At 31.1% G+C, this 18582-nt stretch overlaps 4 protein-coding genes across 8 annotated transcripts in view; 1 reads left to right on the top strand and 3 right to left on the bottom strand.

The window, feature by feature from the left end:
- LOC120624210 (phosphatase and actin regulator 4B) overlaps window positions 1-5786 on the bottom strand; it is a 74817-nt gene extending 69031 nt beyond the window's left edge. For all 5 annotated transcript variants that reach the window (XM_039890613.1, XM_039890616.1, XM_039890617.1 and 2 more), the window contains exons 1-2: window positions 5545-5786; window positions 1932-2036 (exon numbers count right to left, since the gene is read on the bottom strand). In XM_039890613.1, the coding sequence (XP_039746547.1) occupies window positions 1932-2036; window positions 5545-5635 (196 nt within the window). In that variant the 5' untranslated portion in view covers window positions 5636-5786. The remainder of the gene's footprint in view (window positions 1-1931; window positions 2037-5544) is intronic.
- LOC120624211 (F-box only protein 7-like) lies at window positions 2351-3528 on the bottom strand. Its single transcript, XM_039890623.1, has one exon. It carries the CDS (start codon window positions 3430-3432, stop codon window positions 2581-2583), a length of 852 nt encoding a protein of 283 aa, XP_039746557.1. The 5' UTR covers window positions 3433-3528; the 3' UTR covers window positions 2351-2580.
- Window positions 5787-6416: 630 nt separating the features above from the next.
- On the top strand, window positions 6417-14180 carry LOC120624389 (ribosomal protein S6 kinase beta-2). Its single transcript, XM_039890900.1, has 10 exons — window positions 6417-6701; window positions 7429-7469; window positions 8020-8281; window positions 8456-8589; window positions 8853-9044; window positions 9240-9330; window positions 11043-11285; window positions 11505-11612; window positions 12135-12316; window positions 13890-14180. Coding segments are annotated over exons 1-10 (1353 nt in total). The 5' UTR covers window positions 6417-6602; the 3' UTR covers window positions 13891-14180.
- Window positions 14181-15433: 1253 nt separating this feature from the next.
- LOC120624390 (RPA-interacting protein-like) lies at window positions 15434-17536 on the bottom strand. Its single transcript, XM_039890901.1, has 3 exons — window positions 17273-17536; window positions 16978-17192; window positions 15434-16572 (listed from the first exon to the last, which is right to left on the bottom strand). The coding sequence occupies exons 1-3, from the start codon at window positions 17420-17422 to the stop codon at window positions 16257-16259; spliced, it is 681 nt and encodes a 226-aa protein (XP_039746835.1). The 5' UTR covers window positions 17423-17536; the 3' UTR covers window positions 15434-16256.
- Between the last annotated feature and the right edge of the window lie 1046 nt (window positions 17537-18582).

The following is an 18582-nucleotide window of genomic DNA, read 5'->3' as shown; positions in this document are numbered from 1 at the left end:
AAGGATCGAATGCATGCGTACCATCTTACTTATATTGTAATGCGAAAGTGTGTGAGTATGTATGTATGAATCGATGGACATGTTTAAAGTAATCATTATTACTTTAAAAAAGTCCGGGAGGCTAAATGTCTAACTGTTAAGGCACAATAACCGCTTTTTGTTATAATTTGTCAATCAAAATACGGGTACAATCTTAAGATGGTGACGATCAGATCTATATCCAAATAAATAGTTTTATAGTTAAAATTGATTATGTACCTGCAAATTCCTCTTTAAATTATTCAAATTGAACCTATAGGTATAGAAATGCTTAAAAATATTTTAATTATATTTGATGCAGACGAAGTTGCGCGGGTCAGCTAGTATGACATAAGTATAAGTGACATTTGCCAATTGTACAATGGCGTTGCCACGCCCAGCAGAATTTATCTGTAATAGTATATAAATAATAAAAAATAAATTATTTATTATTTGTTTCATATCGGACCGTTAAAAAATTTAGGACGTTCAAACGAAGTCATGAACGAACACACTCTTCAACTTCATAATATTAAATTAAGATAGTAAAAAATATTATCATTATTTCTTTGGTAACTGAGTTAACAAAGCGATTTTTTTTACATAACACATGACACATCCAATTGAAGAGCCCATAATTTGAAACCTTCGACCACGTAAATAATTACGATTGCAAATAACCCAACTGAATTATTACCAAAAAAAAACATACTTATCGAATTACCGCAAATAATGAAGAAAGCGAGCCCTAGTGGCGGCGCAGCACTGAGCATAGGTAATTCGATTTGGGTAAACAACTATGACCTAATGTAAATCACATATAATTCGTAAATATAAAATACGAGCTGCGACCCGCGATGGCGGTAGTTTGGTGTCAATCGAATAAATACGAATATTACTGTTATTCTAGGATCTAATGTTGCCTTTATCACTATTCGTGCTTTCAACAAATTCTATGCCAAAAATCAAGTCGATTAGAGCTTAGTTAGGGCGTTAACAAACATTGAGTATGTTTGTTGGTCCTTTCTTTATTTCGCATTTATAATGTTAATAAAGTTATATAGTATAGATAGTATGGACTAATATGGCTAAGGTTTATTTTTCGCGAACCTTCCTAGTGAACACTTAAGGCAAGGTCCGACCAATGACAACATTCGTACGTACGTCGAGCACGAGTCGTGATTGGTCGCTCGCAAGACACGAACTTCAAAGCCTCTACAGACGCAGATTGGACGCTGCCCTCGCTTTATATCATGAATCCATAGATGAAGTTCCATCTCGAAAGATTCTTTTTTTCTAAAAATGTTAGTCACCCCTAGTGATAGTTTAAGCATTTTCGTCGATTTTTTGCGCAATCTCTATTGGTAGGACATATTGTGTAGCACATGTACGCTTGGTGTCAGAAATGCGAAAAAGTAGATGCAAAACCGGAAAGACAGATAAAGTCAGAAAAAAGACACCACCATAATCACCAGTCTTGTACCAGTGGTTGTTTCATTCCACTACATGTTAGCCCTTGACTGCAATTCTACCCGGTAGTAAATAATGATGTCATAGAAGGTAGCAGGCCGAACTATTAGGGATATGGCATTTATAATAACCCAAACTCCTAATCGGCTAATACAGGGCATCATAGCAGAAAACTTAATCACTTTTCAGCTCCAAAGCAACTTCTGGGTGAGGATTGTCTCTTCTCTCATTCCATGTTGTTTAAAAATAAAAATATATTTATCATTTCCATACACTGTGGCAATAAGTATTTCAATATAACCTCTATGGTTAGAAAGCATACTTGTATAAAATGTGTAAATTTCAAATTGAAAGTAAAATTAATTATGCATTGTTAATATCTAAAGAGTTCTGAAGAGCATTTGTTTATACTGACTAGTTATTTGTTTCTGAAATACACTTACTTATGTCACCATTAGTAGCTGCAGAATCAAATGGTAGTGACAAATGCCGTCCAACCTTGACAAGAGACTGCTGTTGGCCAAGAATATTTTTGTCTCCACTGTCACCTATTAAAAATGGATTTAATTATATTAATTTGGATTCCTATGATTTATAGTTCAATTATATTTGATATTATATTATATTCTGGGAGTAGTGATAGAACCACAGGTTACTAAAATTATAATAAAAAGCCTGATAAACAAAAAAAAATTGCAGTATGTTAGCAAAGAGCCTATCTTTTTTTTTTTTAATGACTACAAGACATAAACAATGCATATTTAAAAACCACCATACAAATCTGTGAACCATTGGCATTTTCTACGGAGCTCATGTTAAGGGTCAAAGTCAACTATATGTTAAATAAATAAAATATCATTACTTTTGCTAAATCCAATTTAATAACCTTTATACTTCACACTGTTTTACATCGCTGTTTCAAAGAAGTTACTTCGAGTATTTAGGAAAACTTATTGCTTAAAATTAACAACCTTTTGTTATGTGAGATTGAATGATTAGTTGATTATAAAAGGTGAAATAGAAGCACCACAGTTACAAATATTATGTATAAAAAGTAAAGAAATCATACATAACAGCTCAATTTTAATATTATTATAATATGATATCCATGATCGGATATGATGATGTATAATCATAACGATCCCTTAAGTCCATCATTGAGCTCCTCAAATTCCTGACTCGACGTACAGATTCTTGATGTGCAATATACACAATTCTATAAGATATTTTCCATTCTAGACTGCCTGCTGTACCAACTTTATGTGGAAAATCTCTCAAAAATAACTTATGCCAAAAACTTTCATTATTTAATAATATAAAGAATTTTTTACATGTTTTTGCAACATTAATAATGTCAGAAACTGGCAATAATAACAATAAATTGAACATTAGCTCTTCAGGCAAACCCTTCAAACTTGCACCAGAAAAGCCATAATAATTCAATATTGTGCTTTTAACTGGGGTTATTATTTTATTTTTAAATGTGTCAGATAGATGTTTCAAGTTGTGGAACATCATTGGGATAGTCGAAGCCTCTGGATCCACAATATAATGATTTACAAGAAAACCTACTGAATAAACTTCAGGATTCAAATCACTAATAACCACATTTATTAGACTAGTACGTCCAAGAGCACATAACACTAATTTAATTATAATGTCACTATAACCACTCAATACAAATGATATTTCATGCACCCCAGTAGATATTTTCCATGTAGACAAATTTGTGTTATCAATATGTTGCAAACATTGTGAATCTTTTGTATTATGGTTTTTCATTAATAAAAAACCATTTTCCGATAGCAAAACAACAACCAAAATAAGAAATATATCTGTTTCTTTTAATTTATTAGATTTCTCGCCGATTAATGTTCTTTTTAAAATATCTTCAAGTATTTGAGGCAGTCTCTCTTGTGTACTTTCATCTAGCGCCAAATTCATCGTGGACCATGCTAGTATATACTCTATCAATTTTTTATACAACTTGAGGTTTCAACCTCTTAAAATGTATTTTGATTTTGATTTTGTTTTCAGGAAGAACTTCATTTGACAATGTCAAATTGACATTGACATTTGACAACTGATTTTTTCGTAGTCATTTTGCACTGTCACAATCACATGACCGAATTTACGAAAACTTTAAAAACGAAAGAAGTTTGCGGTCCAAATTATAGTAGTTTATAATACTTTCGGTTGAGCCACAAAATGTTACTGTACTGAGTTTGTCTGTTAAAAAATTCTGACAGCCTATCTGGAGTTTGCTATCAGAATTTTTTCAACCCAAACAATTATCTATCAACCCTTTAAGACTTTAAGATCTTGTTTAAGCCATCAGTCCCGATAATAATCACTTACATGTGTAAACTCTAATGTGAACAGGGCCAAATAAAACATTATTATTTAAATTGTTACTTGTTATAATGAATGAAGATTGTCTTATTTGCCATCATATATTTTTATTTACAAGTAGTGTTATGCTAACATCATATTTCCTTCTAGTCACAATTTCACTTTGTGTCTGTTTAACAGTTTTTAATCAAGTTTTCACTAACGGATCACCAAAATTATAGTTTAAAGGCTGACATTTTGTGTATAACAAACTAGCAGATCACAAGGACTGGGTATAACTGGGTATCTTTTAGTTACATGGTCACCTAAGAAATGTATATGAATATGCCTGACTTTTGAAATTATCAGAAATAAATAACAATAGTATTATAATCACTTACAAACACTATTGAAACAATGTGATATGATTATAGTACTAACCATCTTTGTTTAAGGACTCTATGACCATTTTTTGGAGATTTCCCAGAGTTTAGTCATTTAGATTCTGATAAATGATGTAACAGGAGCTTAACATTCTAGGTGTTGTATGTGTAATAAAAATCAACATAAGTACCCAATCTATAGTATTTTATCTGTCAATAAAGAATTATAAAGAAGTAACTTTTTATTAATTGGAGTTTTGCCTTATGCCATTTTATGTACATTTTATCAATTATTAGTTTGTTAAGTAATTGTTTTTGTTAATAACTTCTCTATCATAAACCATCCCATGTCCATCCATTCTATCTTCCAAATGACTATTTTCAGTAAAATATAAAAAAAATCACCAAAGTTGTTTTTTTACCAACTACTTCAGGGTTTTTGCTATATGCCAGATAGGATTTTAGAATATATTTTACCATACTTATACAAAAAATACACTGCAACATATATAGTAAAATGAATCTCTTATTCCAAAACACTTGTAAGTCTTTTTGACTTACAAAGTCAAAATAATGGATAAAAACAGACAGATAACAAACAAATTTACTAATAGACATCTATCTACCCAGTCTATATAGTGACTCATTTGAAAAATTTCTATTGATTAAATGTTTATTTAAAATTAAAAATATTATCTTATTATGACTAGTATGAAGACTACCAAAGTTTCCTTATAAAAATGGTTAGGTATAAACCAAGAGTTAACTTGTGTATGAACTGGATTACACATACAGATAAAAAGGGATAAATTTATGAAGTAACCACAAAGTGGAAGTCGTTAGGAAGGAGTTCTACTCTAGTTGACCAATTAATTATGAATAAAATAAAAATAGTTTATTTTATTTCCAAAATTGGAAAAGAAAAAGAAAACACCAGAACTTCTTTAAAATCATAGCTTCATCCAATTAAGTTATTAATTTAGGGCTCAATGATTTAACAACTCCATTTTCCTTTATTATCTGTAGGTTGTTAATAATTAATGTTTTAAAAACATTACACAAACACAGCTATTAAGGGAAAACTCATCTCATACCTTCAGAGTGAATTCTAAATAGAACTTAATGCATTTAAAAAAAAACAAATGGAATTATTTTAACATAAAACAATTATTGTGTCATGTGATTAGTAAGTAAACCTAAATTGTAAGAGAAAACATACAATTTAGTATTTTAAAAGAACATTTTAGAGCTGAGGTAACAGTTTAAGTTTGATATAAGGTTATACATTATATTATCTTTAAAAATCACAAGTCAATTAATTATTGTAATCAACTTAACTTACCGATATTTCCACTGCTATTTTGTTTCTTATTGCTTTTTAGGGAGCCATCCAAGTTGTGATTACTCAAACTTTTGTCGCTGTCACTAGCCATTGAATGATTTCGTTTATAAGAACATAGAAGAAAGTGGCATTTTAACAAATAAACGTTATTTTCAGATTTATAATTAAACAGTGCAGCAGTTTAAAAAAGATACAAAAGTAACAAATTTACTTTTTTATTGTTTTACATTTATATTACAAATGTTTACACCCTCGACATCAAAAACGGAAAATCTGTCATAAAATAAAGTGACGTTTAAACATTGTGTTTGTAAATCAACTATCAAGGATTTCAAATTACGTTTTTGCCGTTTATTAACGTAAAACCTAAGATATAGAAACTCGATAAGGTAGATCTTAGAGAAAGACTTATAGTATTATTTTTATTTAGAATTTACCTACCATACCCAACACCCGTTGGACGTTGGTATGGGAGTTAAAAAAAACTAATTATTATTGTATTGTCCGTTATTTTAAAAATATGGCAGACTTATATACGCATACAATCTTTTAATTATTTTTTTACTTATTTCAACCCTTAACTTTTATAAGTTCCTGTATAATGAGTTTTCCCTGCAGTTTAGTTCCGTCAGAATAGAATATCTTTTCTCACTTTGTTAATCATAGCATCATTCAAACTCAAGCATCGTTTGTTCACGTTGTACATATTTTGTTAGCTTGAAGCTTATATTGAAAGTATACTGTAGAACTCAAGGTAAGGGTGGCCCTGCATGCCCATGTTACAGGCTTGGTATATTGGTCCTAAGGAAAAGCACCTAAAGGTGTGGTAGCACTTTTTGACGCGTGCTTTAGTAAATAGAATGTTATGTTTTAATCTGTGGCAGCATTGCTGTGTGTTTGATTTGTTTGATCCTGGTGTAGAAAAAAATGTCTTAATATTTACGAATGAAGTTCGATAAACTTTAAATATTAAAAAGTAGTCTTGTCGATAATATCATAGTTAATATTTTTTTTGTTTAGATAAAATAAAGTGCATTTGCTAATGTGATTATATTGAAATGTCATCGTATATGGCAGGTGTTTTCGATTTAGATTTAGATGTGGATACAGTTACAGTTGGAGATTCTGATGAAGACGACATCATAGAAATAGACGATGTTTGTATTTATTTTAATTTTCGCCCTTAAACACAAACACCTTTTCTGTTACCTAACCTATAATTTGCGTAGATAAACTCAAGGGTAAAGTTCTATGTAGGTCCTTGATAAATATAACATTTTGTGCTATTGACTCACCTTAATCACCAATTTTTTGAAAACACAATAATGTTTTTTTTTTTAATTTAGTACTATCGGCTAAGATTTCGGCTGAGATTAGAATTTATGAAGCCATTGAAGTAAACCTTATTACCATATTGAACATATAACATTTAAATTTTAAACAATATCATTAATTTTACATAATGTAAGTGCAATTTGTATTATTGAGATACTAAAAATTTAATTTAAAGGCAATTGTATACTTTTTTTTTAATCAAATGAATTTCTTAATGACATCTTGGTGTGCCCTACAATAACTTGAAAGTTTTTACTAATACTTTATTTATTAAAACATAAAATATTACTTAAATGATAAAAAAGCTTGGTAATATAATTAGTATCATCTTACAATGTGTAGAAACACATTGTGATTATACATTATACAGTGACTATATGACACATGAAAATTATAACTTAGTTTGCAAATTAGCCTACCAATGTGAGATGGCCAGCCAACAATAGAGCACAAGATAGTTGGTTCCTTAGCCTGGTTACCCTCACATATTTAATTGTCTTTTAAACTTATTAGTTAAGTTTAACTATAATGAATAAATTTTTTTGACAGGTTGATTATGATCCTGAACTTCATGTGCATAATATTGTAGAGTAAGTATAGCATTGTCTATTTTTGATATAATTTAATATCAAATCTACATATGGATACATGAATAATTTTTTACCGGTTTCAGATAAGGTTATAGACATGATTTTTTTCTGACTATCAAATAATTTTGGAAAACTATCCTATCAATCAATTACAGATAGGAAAGAGATTTTATGTTGTTAATTTAAGAGAGAATTAGAATTGGGTAACTGTCTGTACATAAACTGTTAGATAGCTATCTAAACAAAGCAATGGTCAGACTTTTGGATATCTATCTAATTTTGCTTAGTCTTACAAAGTAATAACATTCCTGCTTTAATTCCATTTCATTTTGGGAAAGAAATACTTTTTTGCATGTGACAATAACTAGGCCCAAAGAGTTTATAATGCCCTTTTGGGCAAGGGTTCTAACTCTGCCATCATTGAAGGGCAATACATACTATAATTGTAGTATAATCTTAACAAATAAAAAAAAATTACTTGAGTTTGCAATTACACTACCCAAATACTTTTATACTCTTATGATTAAATTAATGATTAAATTGATTTTAGGTCTGAAGGTTCTGAGACCATACAGCTATCTGAGGATAATGTTAATCCAGGTCAGTGCAAAAGACTTGGCCCCCAAGATTTTGAACTGAGAAAAGTTTTAGGTAAAGGTGGATATGGAAAAGTGTTCCAAGTTCGTAAGATTACTGGTCAAGATGCGGGTGCGCATTTTGCAATGAAGGTTCTAAAAAAAGCTTCCATTGTTCGCAATCAAAAAGATACTGCTCATACGAAAGCTGAAAGAAATATTTTGGAAGCAGTTAAGGTAAATTATTGTGATTGATAAGTAATTTTAATAAATATGTAATCAGTGCAGTTACTTTATACTTGACAGTACAAAAGTAACCTGCAATTATTACATCACAAAGAATAATACAACTTTATAATAAGCTTTTTACTTTACTTTATCATGCTAAGACTCTTTTATTTCTGTTTTCAGCATCCATTCATAGTTGAATTAGTATATGCTTTTCAAACTGGTGGTAAATTATATTTAATTTTAGAATATTTAAGTGGTGGCGAGTTATTTATGCACCTTGAAAGAGAAGGTATTTTTCTTGAGGACACAGCATGGTGAGTATATTCAAGCTTATTAGTTCTAATTAAGCTGTTTAAACTGAAGTTAATTGTGGAGCTATCCATTAATGGTTGGCTGTGGAAAGGATAGCACAATTTTCAGATCTACAGGTTGACAGGCCTCCTTGAAATATAAATAACAAAATAAACATTATTAATTGGTTATGATTAATAAGTTATTGGTTAATGCATTAATTAATCAGTATTAAGGGTTGATGAGATTAATCCAATCATAAATAAGATTATTTTGATTGTTTCAGCTTCTACTTGTCAGAAATAATTTTGGCATTGGAGCATTTACATAGTTTAGGCATAATTTATCGAGATCTTAAACCTGAAAATGTCTTACTAGATGCACAAGGACATGTTAAATTAACAGACTTTGGGCTATGTAAGGAACACATTCAGGAAGGTATTGTCACACACACATTTTGTGGAACCATTGAGTATATGTAAGTATGATTTTCTTTAATTATTTAACTACCTATTTATGTTTATAATTATTTTTACTAACTACCACCTAATATTTTCAACTGGATGGTTTAGAAAGCTAAAGATGTTTTTAATAAACAATTTTATTTTCTGTGGAGACTTTTAAGCTTAAATGCATATTGTATTATTAATAACTCTTGACTTTTTTTTAAAAGGGCTCCAGAAATTTTGACCCGAAGTGGTCATGGTAAAGCAGTAGATTGGTGGAGCCTGGGAGCATTGATGTACGACATGTTGATTGGCCAGGTATGTTTTAAGTTTTTGGCGATATCTATTTTCATGTAGTTATTAGATAATCTATACTATTTCAAATTCTCGTCATGAAAGGTTACATTCCGATAAAAAGATATTAGGAGACATATTTTGCAGCCAACTCCTTTGGTTTTTTTTTCACTTAGTTAGATAGGTCTATATGTTGTACTGTCCTTTTACACTGGGAACATTGTAAAAAGGATAGCACTACTTTTAGACCTAACAATTTGTTTAAAGTCTACTTAGTCCACGTTTTGCATGCTCGCATTTGTGGATTGGTGTTTTAGTATTGGTGATTTAGATTGATGATTATATAAATGATCTACCACACCATGTCAGTGAAACCTGTGACATTGTACTGCATTGTACTGTTTGCAGATGATACATCTCTAATTTTTAAAACTGATAGAGGTAGAGACAACTCTGATGTAAGCCGTGCTATGTCGCATGTGTCGCACTGGTTTACTGTCAATAATTTACTTTTAAATGCAAAAAAAACTAATTGTGTGGTGTAGTGTGGAATTTATTTTACCAAATGTAAAGAAAGTTAATAAAAATCTAATAATAAATGGAGAATCACTAAAAATGGAAGATTCCACAGTTTTTCTGGGCATGACCTTGGATTGTAAGCTTCAGTGGGGTACCCATATAGATACACTAGCAGGTAAACTAAGCTCGGCTGCCTACGCCGTCAGGAAAATTAGACAGATTACTGACTTAGAAACAGCAAGACTTTACTTCGCGTACTTTCATAGTGTGATGTCTTACGGGATCTTATTATGGGGCAAAGCTGCTGATATTGAAACTATATTCATATTGCAGAAAAGAGCTGTACGGTCAATATATAAACTTAAGTCACGTGAATCCCTTCGTGAAAAATTTTAAGAAATTGGTATACTTACGGTAGCCTCACAATATATTTATAACAATATAGTATTTGTAAGACAACATATTAGTCTTTATAAACAAAATGCATAAGTTTAAAGAATGTGTTAAAACACATTTATTACAGCGAGGTTATTATACAATTGATGAGTTTCTTAATGACAAGGTTGCTTGGAAGCATCCGCCTCCGCTTTCATCTCTCACAAGATAGAAAAATGAATGTTAAAATGTAAAATGTAAATTTTTGATGTTGGAAAAGAGCAACTGCTGAGTTTCTTGCCGGCTTCTTCTCGGTAGAATCTGCCTTCCGAACCGGTGGTAGAGTCACTACACACGGACAGACTTGACGTTTCAAAAGTGCTTGTATTAGGCCTACTTGAAATAAATGAATTTTGATTTTTTTTTGATTTTTGAATTTTTGAATCACTGTAACGCCAAAGTAAAGTGAACCCTATATAATTCGTTTTACAGTTGCAAATTTCTGTTTTTCTATTTTGTATTTTGTAAAAATGCAAGGAGAGCTTACTGAAGAAGTGTGGATGATTTGAGCATTTAAACCAGTTGCATAAATTTAATTTTTTTTGAAGTTACTGAGTATGGAAAGCCGAATCCGGCATTCGATTAGCCCGATAATTATTTAGATAACTCGATTTATATTTCCCCTCTATCGGCGGGTGTCGTACGAGGCATCTTAGGAAATATAACGGAGTACTCTGTGCTACTACTGCCAACTGCTGCGATCACCAAACCGTCTGCCCCTCGTGGGCAAACCCTCTTTTATATGATTAATGACTGCATTATTCTTATTTTATATTTTTTAGCCACCATTTACTGGAGATAATCGTACAAAAACAATTGAGAAAATACTAAAAGGTAAACTAATGTTGCCGGCCTACCTTACTCACGATGCTCGAGAACTGATACGACGTCTGATGAAGCGTTCCGAAACTCAACGTCTGGGTGCCGCAGGCGCTGCGGCGGTCCGCGGACATTCCTTCTTTAAGCATGTCCATTGGGACGATGTCTTCGCACGTCGATTGGAACCTCCTATTAAACCACGATTGGTAAATGTTTCAGACTAATGAATATTAAATACACGCCTTGCATAAAATGTTAATTACCGATATAGACAATTCAGGCCCATAACGGTCGCTGATAGTTTTAGATATTTTTGAATTTGATCACACATTTAGTTAATCTGCCTATAAGATTTTCTTTGAGATGTCTTGCTTTTTTATGATATTGAGTTACATTGCGATTTATAAAATATGGTTTATTTTTAGACAAGCGACGATGATGTATCCCAATTTGACACAAGATTTACTCTACAAACACCAATTGATTCACCAGACGAATCAACACTTAGTGAAAGTGCCAACTTAATGTTCCAGGTATTTATCGTTGTGTATATTCGTATCAAATAGCGCTTGAATAGCCAACTCATCAGATTTGTGTATATATTTTATCCATGTGGGACGTACCCCCACCAAAAGTGTGTCCCTCGACGAACCTATACCTAGGCGTGAGTATGGGATGTTATATATTATTCACATATTCACCACACTCTTGCCAAGGTTTTGACAGTCCCAGTGTAGGACGGGTCCTATCGTCGTCGGCAGCCTGATCGTGCAGTCTCAGGCCTGGTATTTGTTGTGACGGGTGACGAACTTCCCTTTAAATTGGCTACCAACAGGCAAACTTGCAATTCATGGAGACCGGAGGTCATTGTTTGGTATCCGGTGCCTGTCTTCATACTGACTGCCTGTCTTCTACGTGAACGCAGTTTCGAACACCAATAAAAAAGTTCAACCCGCAAGGCAATCTGGGCTGCAGGCAATGTCATAACGCGATTTAAAAGAGTTTATAAATATTTTGAGTTTAAGCAAAATTCTGGTATTTACTGTTGTACTCAGGGCTTCACGTACGTTGCGCCTTCAGTAATGGACGAAATCCACAAGCCGCGCGTGATCACGGCCCGCTCTCCGCGACGTCCTCGCCCGCACCACCACAGCGCGTTCGCGCTGCCCTCCGCCGGGCACGCGCACGCGCACCCTCAACAGGAAGACCTCATGGATGTACAAGGTTTACCTATATAGTAAGTATTTTATGACCGAAAACGACAGCTTAGTGCTTGAATACCACCATAGTAATTATAATGTTCCAACCTCGATGTTGAGTTCCTCCGAACGACCCTAGCTCCAAGCGAAAGCTATACAATTTTGGAGTTCATAATAAATTAATCAGATAGTAAAGACTTTTTGTTACACGCTCTGAAACTAAAAAACTGGTGGACTACTAAAGTAACAACATGGATGGGTCCCTATAGGGAAAAGAAAAAGAGGCAGATCTAAATCCTAATGAGCACCCGTCGTCTATAATATAGCAGGCACAGACTGGTTATAGAAAGTCTCGCAACGAGGATCCTGGAATGCTCCAGAGAAGCCTGTACCCTTACGGGAGTCATCCACAAACGACAAACAATAAAATAAAATAATAGTAACGATAATAAATACTTAAGTCATGTGTAAAAAAAAATGACTAAACTAATCAATGAATATGTTTATTACAAAATACATACGTGAAGAGATTTAAAAATCTGACGTGAAAAAGATAAAATGCATGTACTACGTAAATGATTATCCTTATGTCTGAACAAAATACTTAAAAAGTGGGAGTTACTTGCATTTTATGTGGAATCAAAAATCAATGTAAAACTTATAATTGTGATAAATATAGATGAGAAATAAAATCTTTATTTTTATTTTATGAGAACTTTAAATAATAATAATTTTTTATTTGGTAACTATGACCCATCTACACTATTATATAACAGAATAATTAAAATTATCAAATCAGTAATAATCAAAAACTAAATAAATAAATACATGAGATATTAATATTAAATATACAAAATAGTTACAAATTAGAATGGCTGACTTCGCCCTTTAAAGTAACCAGGGTTAAGTTCATTTGGAAAACTAATAGCAAACACTATGATTAAAGTAAATGAAAATTTAGTCTGAAGACAATCGTGCGTGACTATCTAATAAATGCTAATGTCTGTGTAATCTGTAAGGCTTGCCTATATACCTAAGTGACGGATGAGGGACCGCATTTTCTTCTCGAATTGCTATATTAATGTTAAACGGATGTGAATTGGTTTATGGTTATATGGCAACGCGCGCTTTTTGATAAACAAAACAACACGCTCGTTATGAAAGGCAAAATATGAATATATTTTTCTAGCAACTTCCACAATTTCTCCTTTTTATAATAATAATTTTTCTAACTATTAAGTTCATTTGGAAAACTTTTAATAGCAAACACTATGATTTAAGTAAATGAAAATTTAGTCTGAAGACAATCGTGCGTGACTATCTAATAAATGCTAATGTCTGTGTAATCTGTAAGGCTTGCCTATATACCTAAGTGACGGATGAGGGACCGCATTTTCTTCTCGAATTGCTATATTAATGTTAAACGGATGTGAATTGGTTTATGGTTATATGGCAACGCGCGCTTTTGGATAAACAAAACAACACGCTCGTTGTGAAAGGCAAAATATGAATATATTTTTCCTAGCAACTTCCACAATTTCTCCTTTTTATAATAATAATTTTTCCAACTAATCGTGAAAACAAATTGTAATAAATTTATTTTCTTTACAGGCCTAGAATAATTGATATAGTTGACCATTTTATACAAAGGATAAACTCAACTACAAATGCTGCCCATCTATTATGTCCGTAAAATAATGGTACTGTTTTATACAACTATTATTATAATGTACATTTTATACAAGTTACCGTTTAGTTTAATGTTTTGGTAGGAATTAAAACGTGTATTAAATTGTTCTAACCCAACTATATGACAGAGTAAGAATAATAATAATAATAATTTACAATATACCTTGTTACCATGCTTCATGAATTGAATTAAAAGGTCATTTTTATTTTGTACTGTGGAGTTTAATTTAATCAGTTTCAACCGCCGATAACTTTTGGTTTAATGTAAGTTAGTTCAAATAAACCTTTTTTTCCCCTTTAAGTTAGTTTTATTTTTTTTATTCATTGTTAACTTAATAACCTGTTATATTTAATGGCCCTCTTTTGTTAATATTTATAACACAAGAAATAGACTGCAATCTCACTTCTCAGAACATGGAAAGTAGTTAAACTTAAAAAATGAAACTGACCATACCTGGTTATAAAGATAATAATTAGGTACCATCATTGGTAAATTTGGTAACCTTGATATCAAAACTAAATAAAATAATCGGTTTTAGTTATCAACCTCAGTATAAGATACTCGCTTCGAAAATTCGTTTTCGCATACCAAACTCTGTAACGAAAAAGTAAAATGAATTTCATTCGTAGCAAATCCGGCACTTCTCTTTGTTTTTGCAATGTTCCGTCAAAAGCACGATCTAAAGAATTGTAAGCAAAATTGAGTTTTAAATCAAAGTAAGATCTTTTTTACTTTGATGTTCATGTATGATAGATAGAAGGAATTCTCGAAAGGGAGGAATGAGCAATTCTTGTACTATGGCCATCATGTGTGATTACAGCCGAGCTTTATGGCTCTGGTACATGGGACGGTAGAACCGAGATGGTTAAATTCATACTTAACTAGTAGGAACAAGACGCAGATTAAAATGTTAAGACATTGACCCCAATGTATCAAAGGGATTTTTCGTGTTACTAGTTACATATGAAGTAACATTAGGTAAAGGATAATTTGCACTGCTCTGCTCTCTCTCTTTAAAAAAAGTCCATTATGAATATTATAATTAACATTCCTTTTAATCAGATTGTGTTATTATAAAACTAATATCATGTATTTTATTTTCATTAATATATTTTTCATAACAGCATTTTATATCAACTATCACATTTTTTTAAAAATAATCATCATAGAATCTTTAATCAACATGGTGAACTGATTGGAATAGCAATTGGCCTTGTAATTGTACCTAGTTGCGTCGATCTGTGCAAAGATATTTTGTAGGATTTGTTCTTAAATGACATCAACTTCTTGACTTGAAGATTTTTAAATTTTCTATTTATTATTTATTATAAGTCTTCTAATTATAATACTGATAATAGCCTAGATAAAACAAACAATCAGATAATATCAAGATTAAGGATATATCAAGACCATATTGAGGCAGTTGAATCAATGCATCTTCTATGATTTGATTGAGCCAGCTATGTCAAATAATTTGTTTATTATCCCAATCATGTACCTTTTACAAGAATGTTTGATAATAAAGATGATTAGTTATTTTTTTATTAGACCAATGTTATAAAGACTGTTCAGAAAAACATTAGTGGCAATTCTGATATACACAAGTCTCTAAACTAAATAAATTTCCACAAAGAACAAAGGGTGGTTGTCTTGTAATTTAAATAAACTTAAATAGATATAGTTTGAAATTATGCCTTGTCTGAAATACAATTTAAAGATACAGATGCCTTAAGTAACAACTTGATTTACATGTAGCCAGGAAAGTATGTTCTAATTTATTTCCCATTAGTAAACAGAAAATTACTATAGGCGTTCTATTATTTTAGAATGGGCCTGGCTAACACACTGTCTAATATCTTTTTTTTTTCAAAATAGCTTAGGTTTTGTATACTTCTCTGAACTTAACTAAATCTGATACTTTCAATGATCATGCTTTTCTGTTTAGTAAAAAATGTTTTTGTTTTATGCTATTGTTTTATATTGGTTTCATGCATAGTCACTATTTTGGAAGAAAATAAATATGGTGAATAAATAGGTAAGTCAAAATATTCTTAACATCATTTTGTGTCTAAAGCTCTCAATAACAAGGTAAGTATAAAAAAGTGATACAGAACAGGCTTATAAAAGAATAAATCATGGTAACATGTTAATGTTAACTGAACAAAACATAAAATTATTAAATATGCCCAGAGAAGAAAAAAAACAAATTGAAAAATGTATGGATATAGAAAATAAAACAAATAATAAAAAAAACAAATAACAAGACATTCAATATATTTTAATTATTATTAGACAAGTAACTTCATATCCATACAAGTTTCACAAATAAAGTAAATGTGGGTCTCATTTAACTCGCAAACAGCTGAAAACTGTACAGTAGTATTACACACATTACTATGATTTTCTAAACTATCAAAAATTTTATTTTTTATGTCTATTAATGATTTATTGGTAATTACTTTTATATCACATAATGAGCATGACAATATCTCATTACTAAGACTGAAATTATTTTTCTCGCATATAGGACAAATAACATTTTCATCTTGGAGTAATGACCAATCTATATCATCTAATTGAGCCTTTTCATATTCTTCAAGACACCTGAAACAAACACTTAAATCAATCCAGAATGCAAACAAAATAAAGGCAATTGAAGTTGCACTGTTGGGCACAGGTATCTCCCATAGAAGAGGGTACACCACCAAAGTGCTCCAATGTGTGTTGGGTTAAAATAAAAAAAACAAATTTCATTTATTTGAAGTAGGATTTCACTACAAGCACTTTTGTCTGTCTGTTTGTAACTCTACCATTGTTCCATGCAACTGTCATTAGAGTTTGAGGTCCCTTGTTCCTATTATGGCAAGTTATTGATCAGGCTTTTAGGTAGAACTTATTTTACACAAAATCCTAATACACACTTTTTGCTTTACCCAGCAGTAGTAAAAAAGTCTTGAGAAAATAATTTACCTAATTATATATTATACTTAATGTAAACTATAGCATTACCAATCAAGTTCATCTTGTATTAATTCTTGCTTTATTTCTTCCAACACTTTTGTTTCTTCACTATTTAATAGAAGCTCAGTTTTTTCATTGCTAGAATCTTTGAATATGTCATTGTAAATGTTTGTAAGAGTACTCCGAAGATCTGTTTCCCCTGCTGGACCACGAAATCTATTCAACAGCATATTGCGACAGTTTTGAACTTTATTTTTATAATCCTAAAAAAAGTTAAAAATTACATTCAAAAATAAAGCTAAATTACTTTTGTATTTCTTATTCATTTCACCTTGAAACTCACCTTTCTTAACTTTTCTTTTAGTTCTTTTGGTGACGGATTCTGTTTTAATCTAAGATTTTTATAAGTAGGAGAAGCGCAAACTTTTGGGGAATTCATCGTAGTATTATTTAAATTTGCTAATGAAATTGAAGTATCAAGACAATTGTTCATAAGATAATATCATAAATACTGGCGAGCATTCGATCAATTGTACATTAAGAACAAATAATATTATTTATAAAAACACCTTTGAAAAAAAACACCGACATTCGATTTGGAGGCTCGATCTCAATCTCAATTTCAATTCTAACAAAATTTATTTAATGTCAATGTCAATGCATAAGACTTGAGTTTGTATCCTCTATGGATCTTCTTAGAAAAGCACAGACACAGGTCCTATAGCTATATGTGTAAATTGATAGTACTGTACCCATTGATTTATATTTTATAATATGTGTACTTGCCGTAACGGCTACTTTACAAAGAAAGTTTATTACGCAAAATGCAATATAAATTTGAATCAAAAAGAAATACCAATTAAATGTTTGTCCTTCTTTTGATATCTCCGTGACTTTTGTAACCCAGAAATGTTAAAGTGACATGTGTGAGGCAAACAATAAACTTCAAAAAGCTTATATTTATAATTGACATAGTCTTCAGTTTTTTGCGGTATTTAATTTAGTTTAAGTTATTAAGTGTGCCTAACATTTTATTGTGCTATATGGGATATTGTAGAATTTAAAAAAGTTGCAGTACTCAAAAATAAACTGGTGTGAAATATTACTTGCAATTAGTCATAATTAAATTTAATAGTTTTTTTATTTGGAGATATCCCTAAGGATGTGATGGACTGAAACTGACTCGCCATTTTTGAATATAATATGATATAAATAATTCATGATTTAGCTTATTGTTGGTAAATAATACTAATACCTTAAACATAAGTGTTGCTCGTGTATTCTTTTCAATTACCTTTCTATCTGTTCCCTTTATAAAATTTGAAAACAAATTTATATATGAATCTGTATTTGTAGTTTTCCTGTTGACCCTGGGAGGCAGGACTAAAATCACATGATCGTTACCATCTGCCTAGGTTTTTATTAAATTAGATTAAACAATCTAGCACGTGTAGCACGCTTATTAAAAAGAATCGGTTTTGCGTTGCAAAACTTTGTTATACTCCAATAAAAATTAAAACACTGTAAAAGTACATAACCTACTGATGGTATATTTTTTATTATTTTTTGCTGCCTGATCAAATATTTTAGTAATCAGTAGAAGAAAACTATAATCTTAATTGGCTCTTAAATAAAATAATAAATCCCAACAAG

Source organism: Pararge aegeria, chromosome 6 (assembly GCF_905163445.1).
Source record: "Pararge aegeria chromosome 6, ilParAegt1.1, whole genome shotgun sequence".
In the NCBI taxonomy this organism is placed as follows: domain Eukaryota; kingdom Metazoa; phylum Arthropoda; class Insecta; order Lepidoptera; family Nymphalidae; genus Pararge; species Pararge aegeria.
The sequence above is the reverse complement of the archived record's forward strand: the minus strand, read 5'-3'. Positions and strand labels throughout refer to the sequence as shown.

Bases quoted from the DNA above. Each gene is read 5' to 3' on its own strand.
- LOC120624211 (XM_039890623.1), bottom strand. From the start codon at position 3,432: ATGAATTTGGCGCTAGATGAAAGTACACAAGAGAGACTGCCTCAAATA.
- LOC120624389 (XM_039890900.1), top strand. From the start codon at position 6,603: ATGTCATCGTATATGGCAGGTGTTTTCGATTTAGATTTAGATGTGGAT. The intron at 7,470-8,019 runs GTAAGTATAGCA...AATTGATTTTAG, and splicing joins CATGTGCATAATATTGTAGA to GTCTGAAGGTTCTGAGACCA. The intron at 8,590-8,852 runs GTGAGTATATTC...TGATTGTTTCAG, and splicing joins TTTCTTGAGGACACAGCATG to CTTCTACTTGTCAGAAATAA.
- LOC120624390 (XM_039890901.1), bottom strand. From the start codon at position 17,422: ATGAACAATTGTCTTGATACTTCAATTTCATTAGCAAATTTAAATAAT. The intron at 17,193-17,272 runs GTGAGTTTCAAG...AACTTTTTTTAG, and splicing joins TAAAAGAAAAGTTAAGAAAG to GATTATAAAAATAAAGTTCA. The intron at 16,573-16,977 runs GTAATGCTATAG...TGTTTGTTTCAG, and splicing joins ATACAAGATGAACTTGATTG to GTGTCTTGAAGAATATGAAA.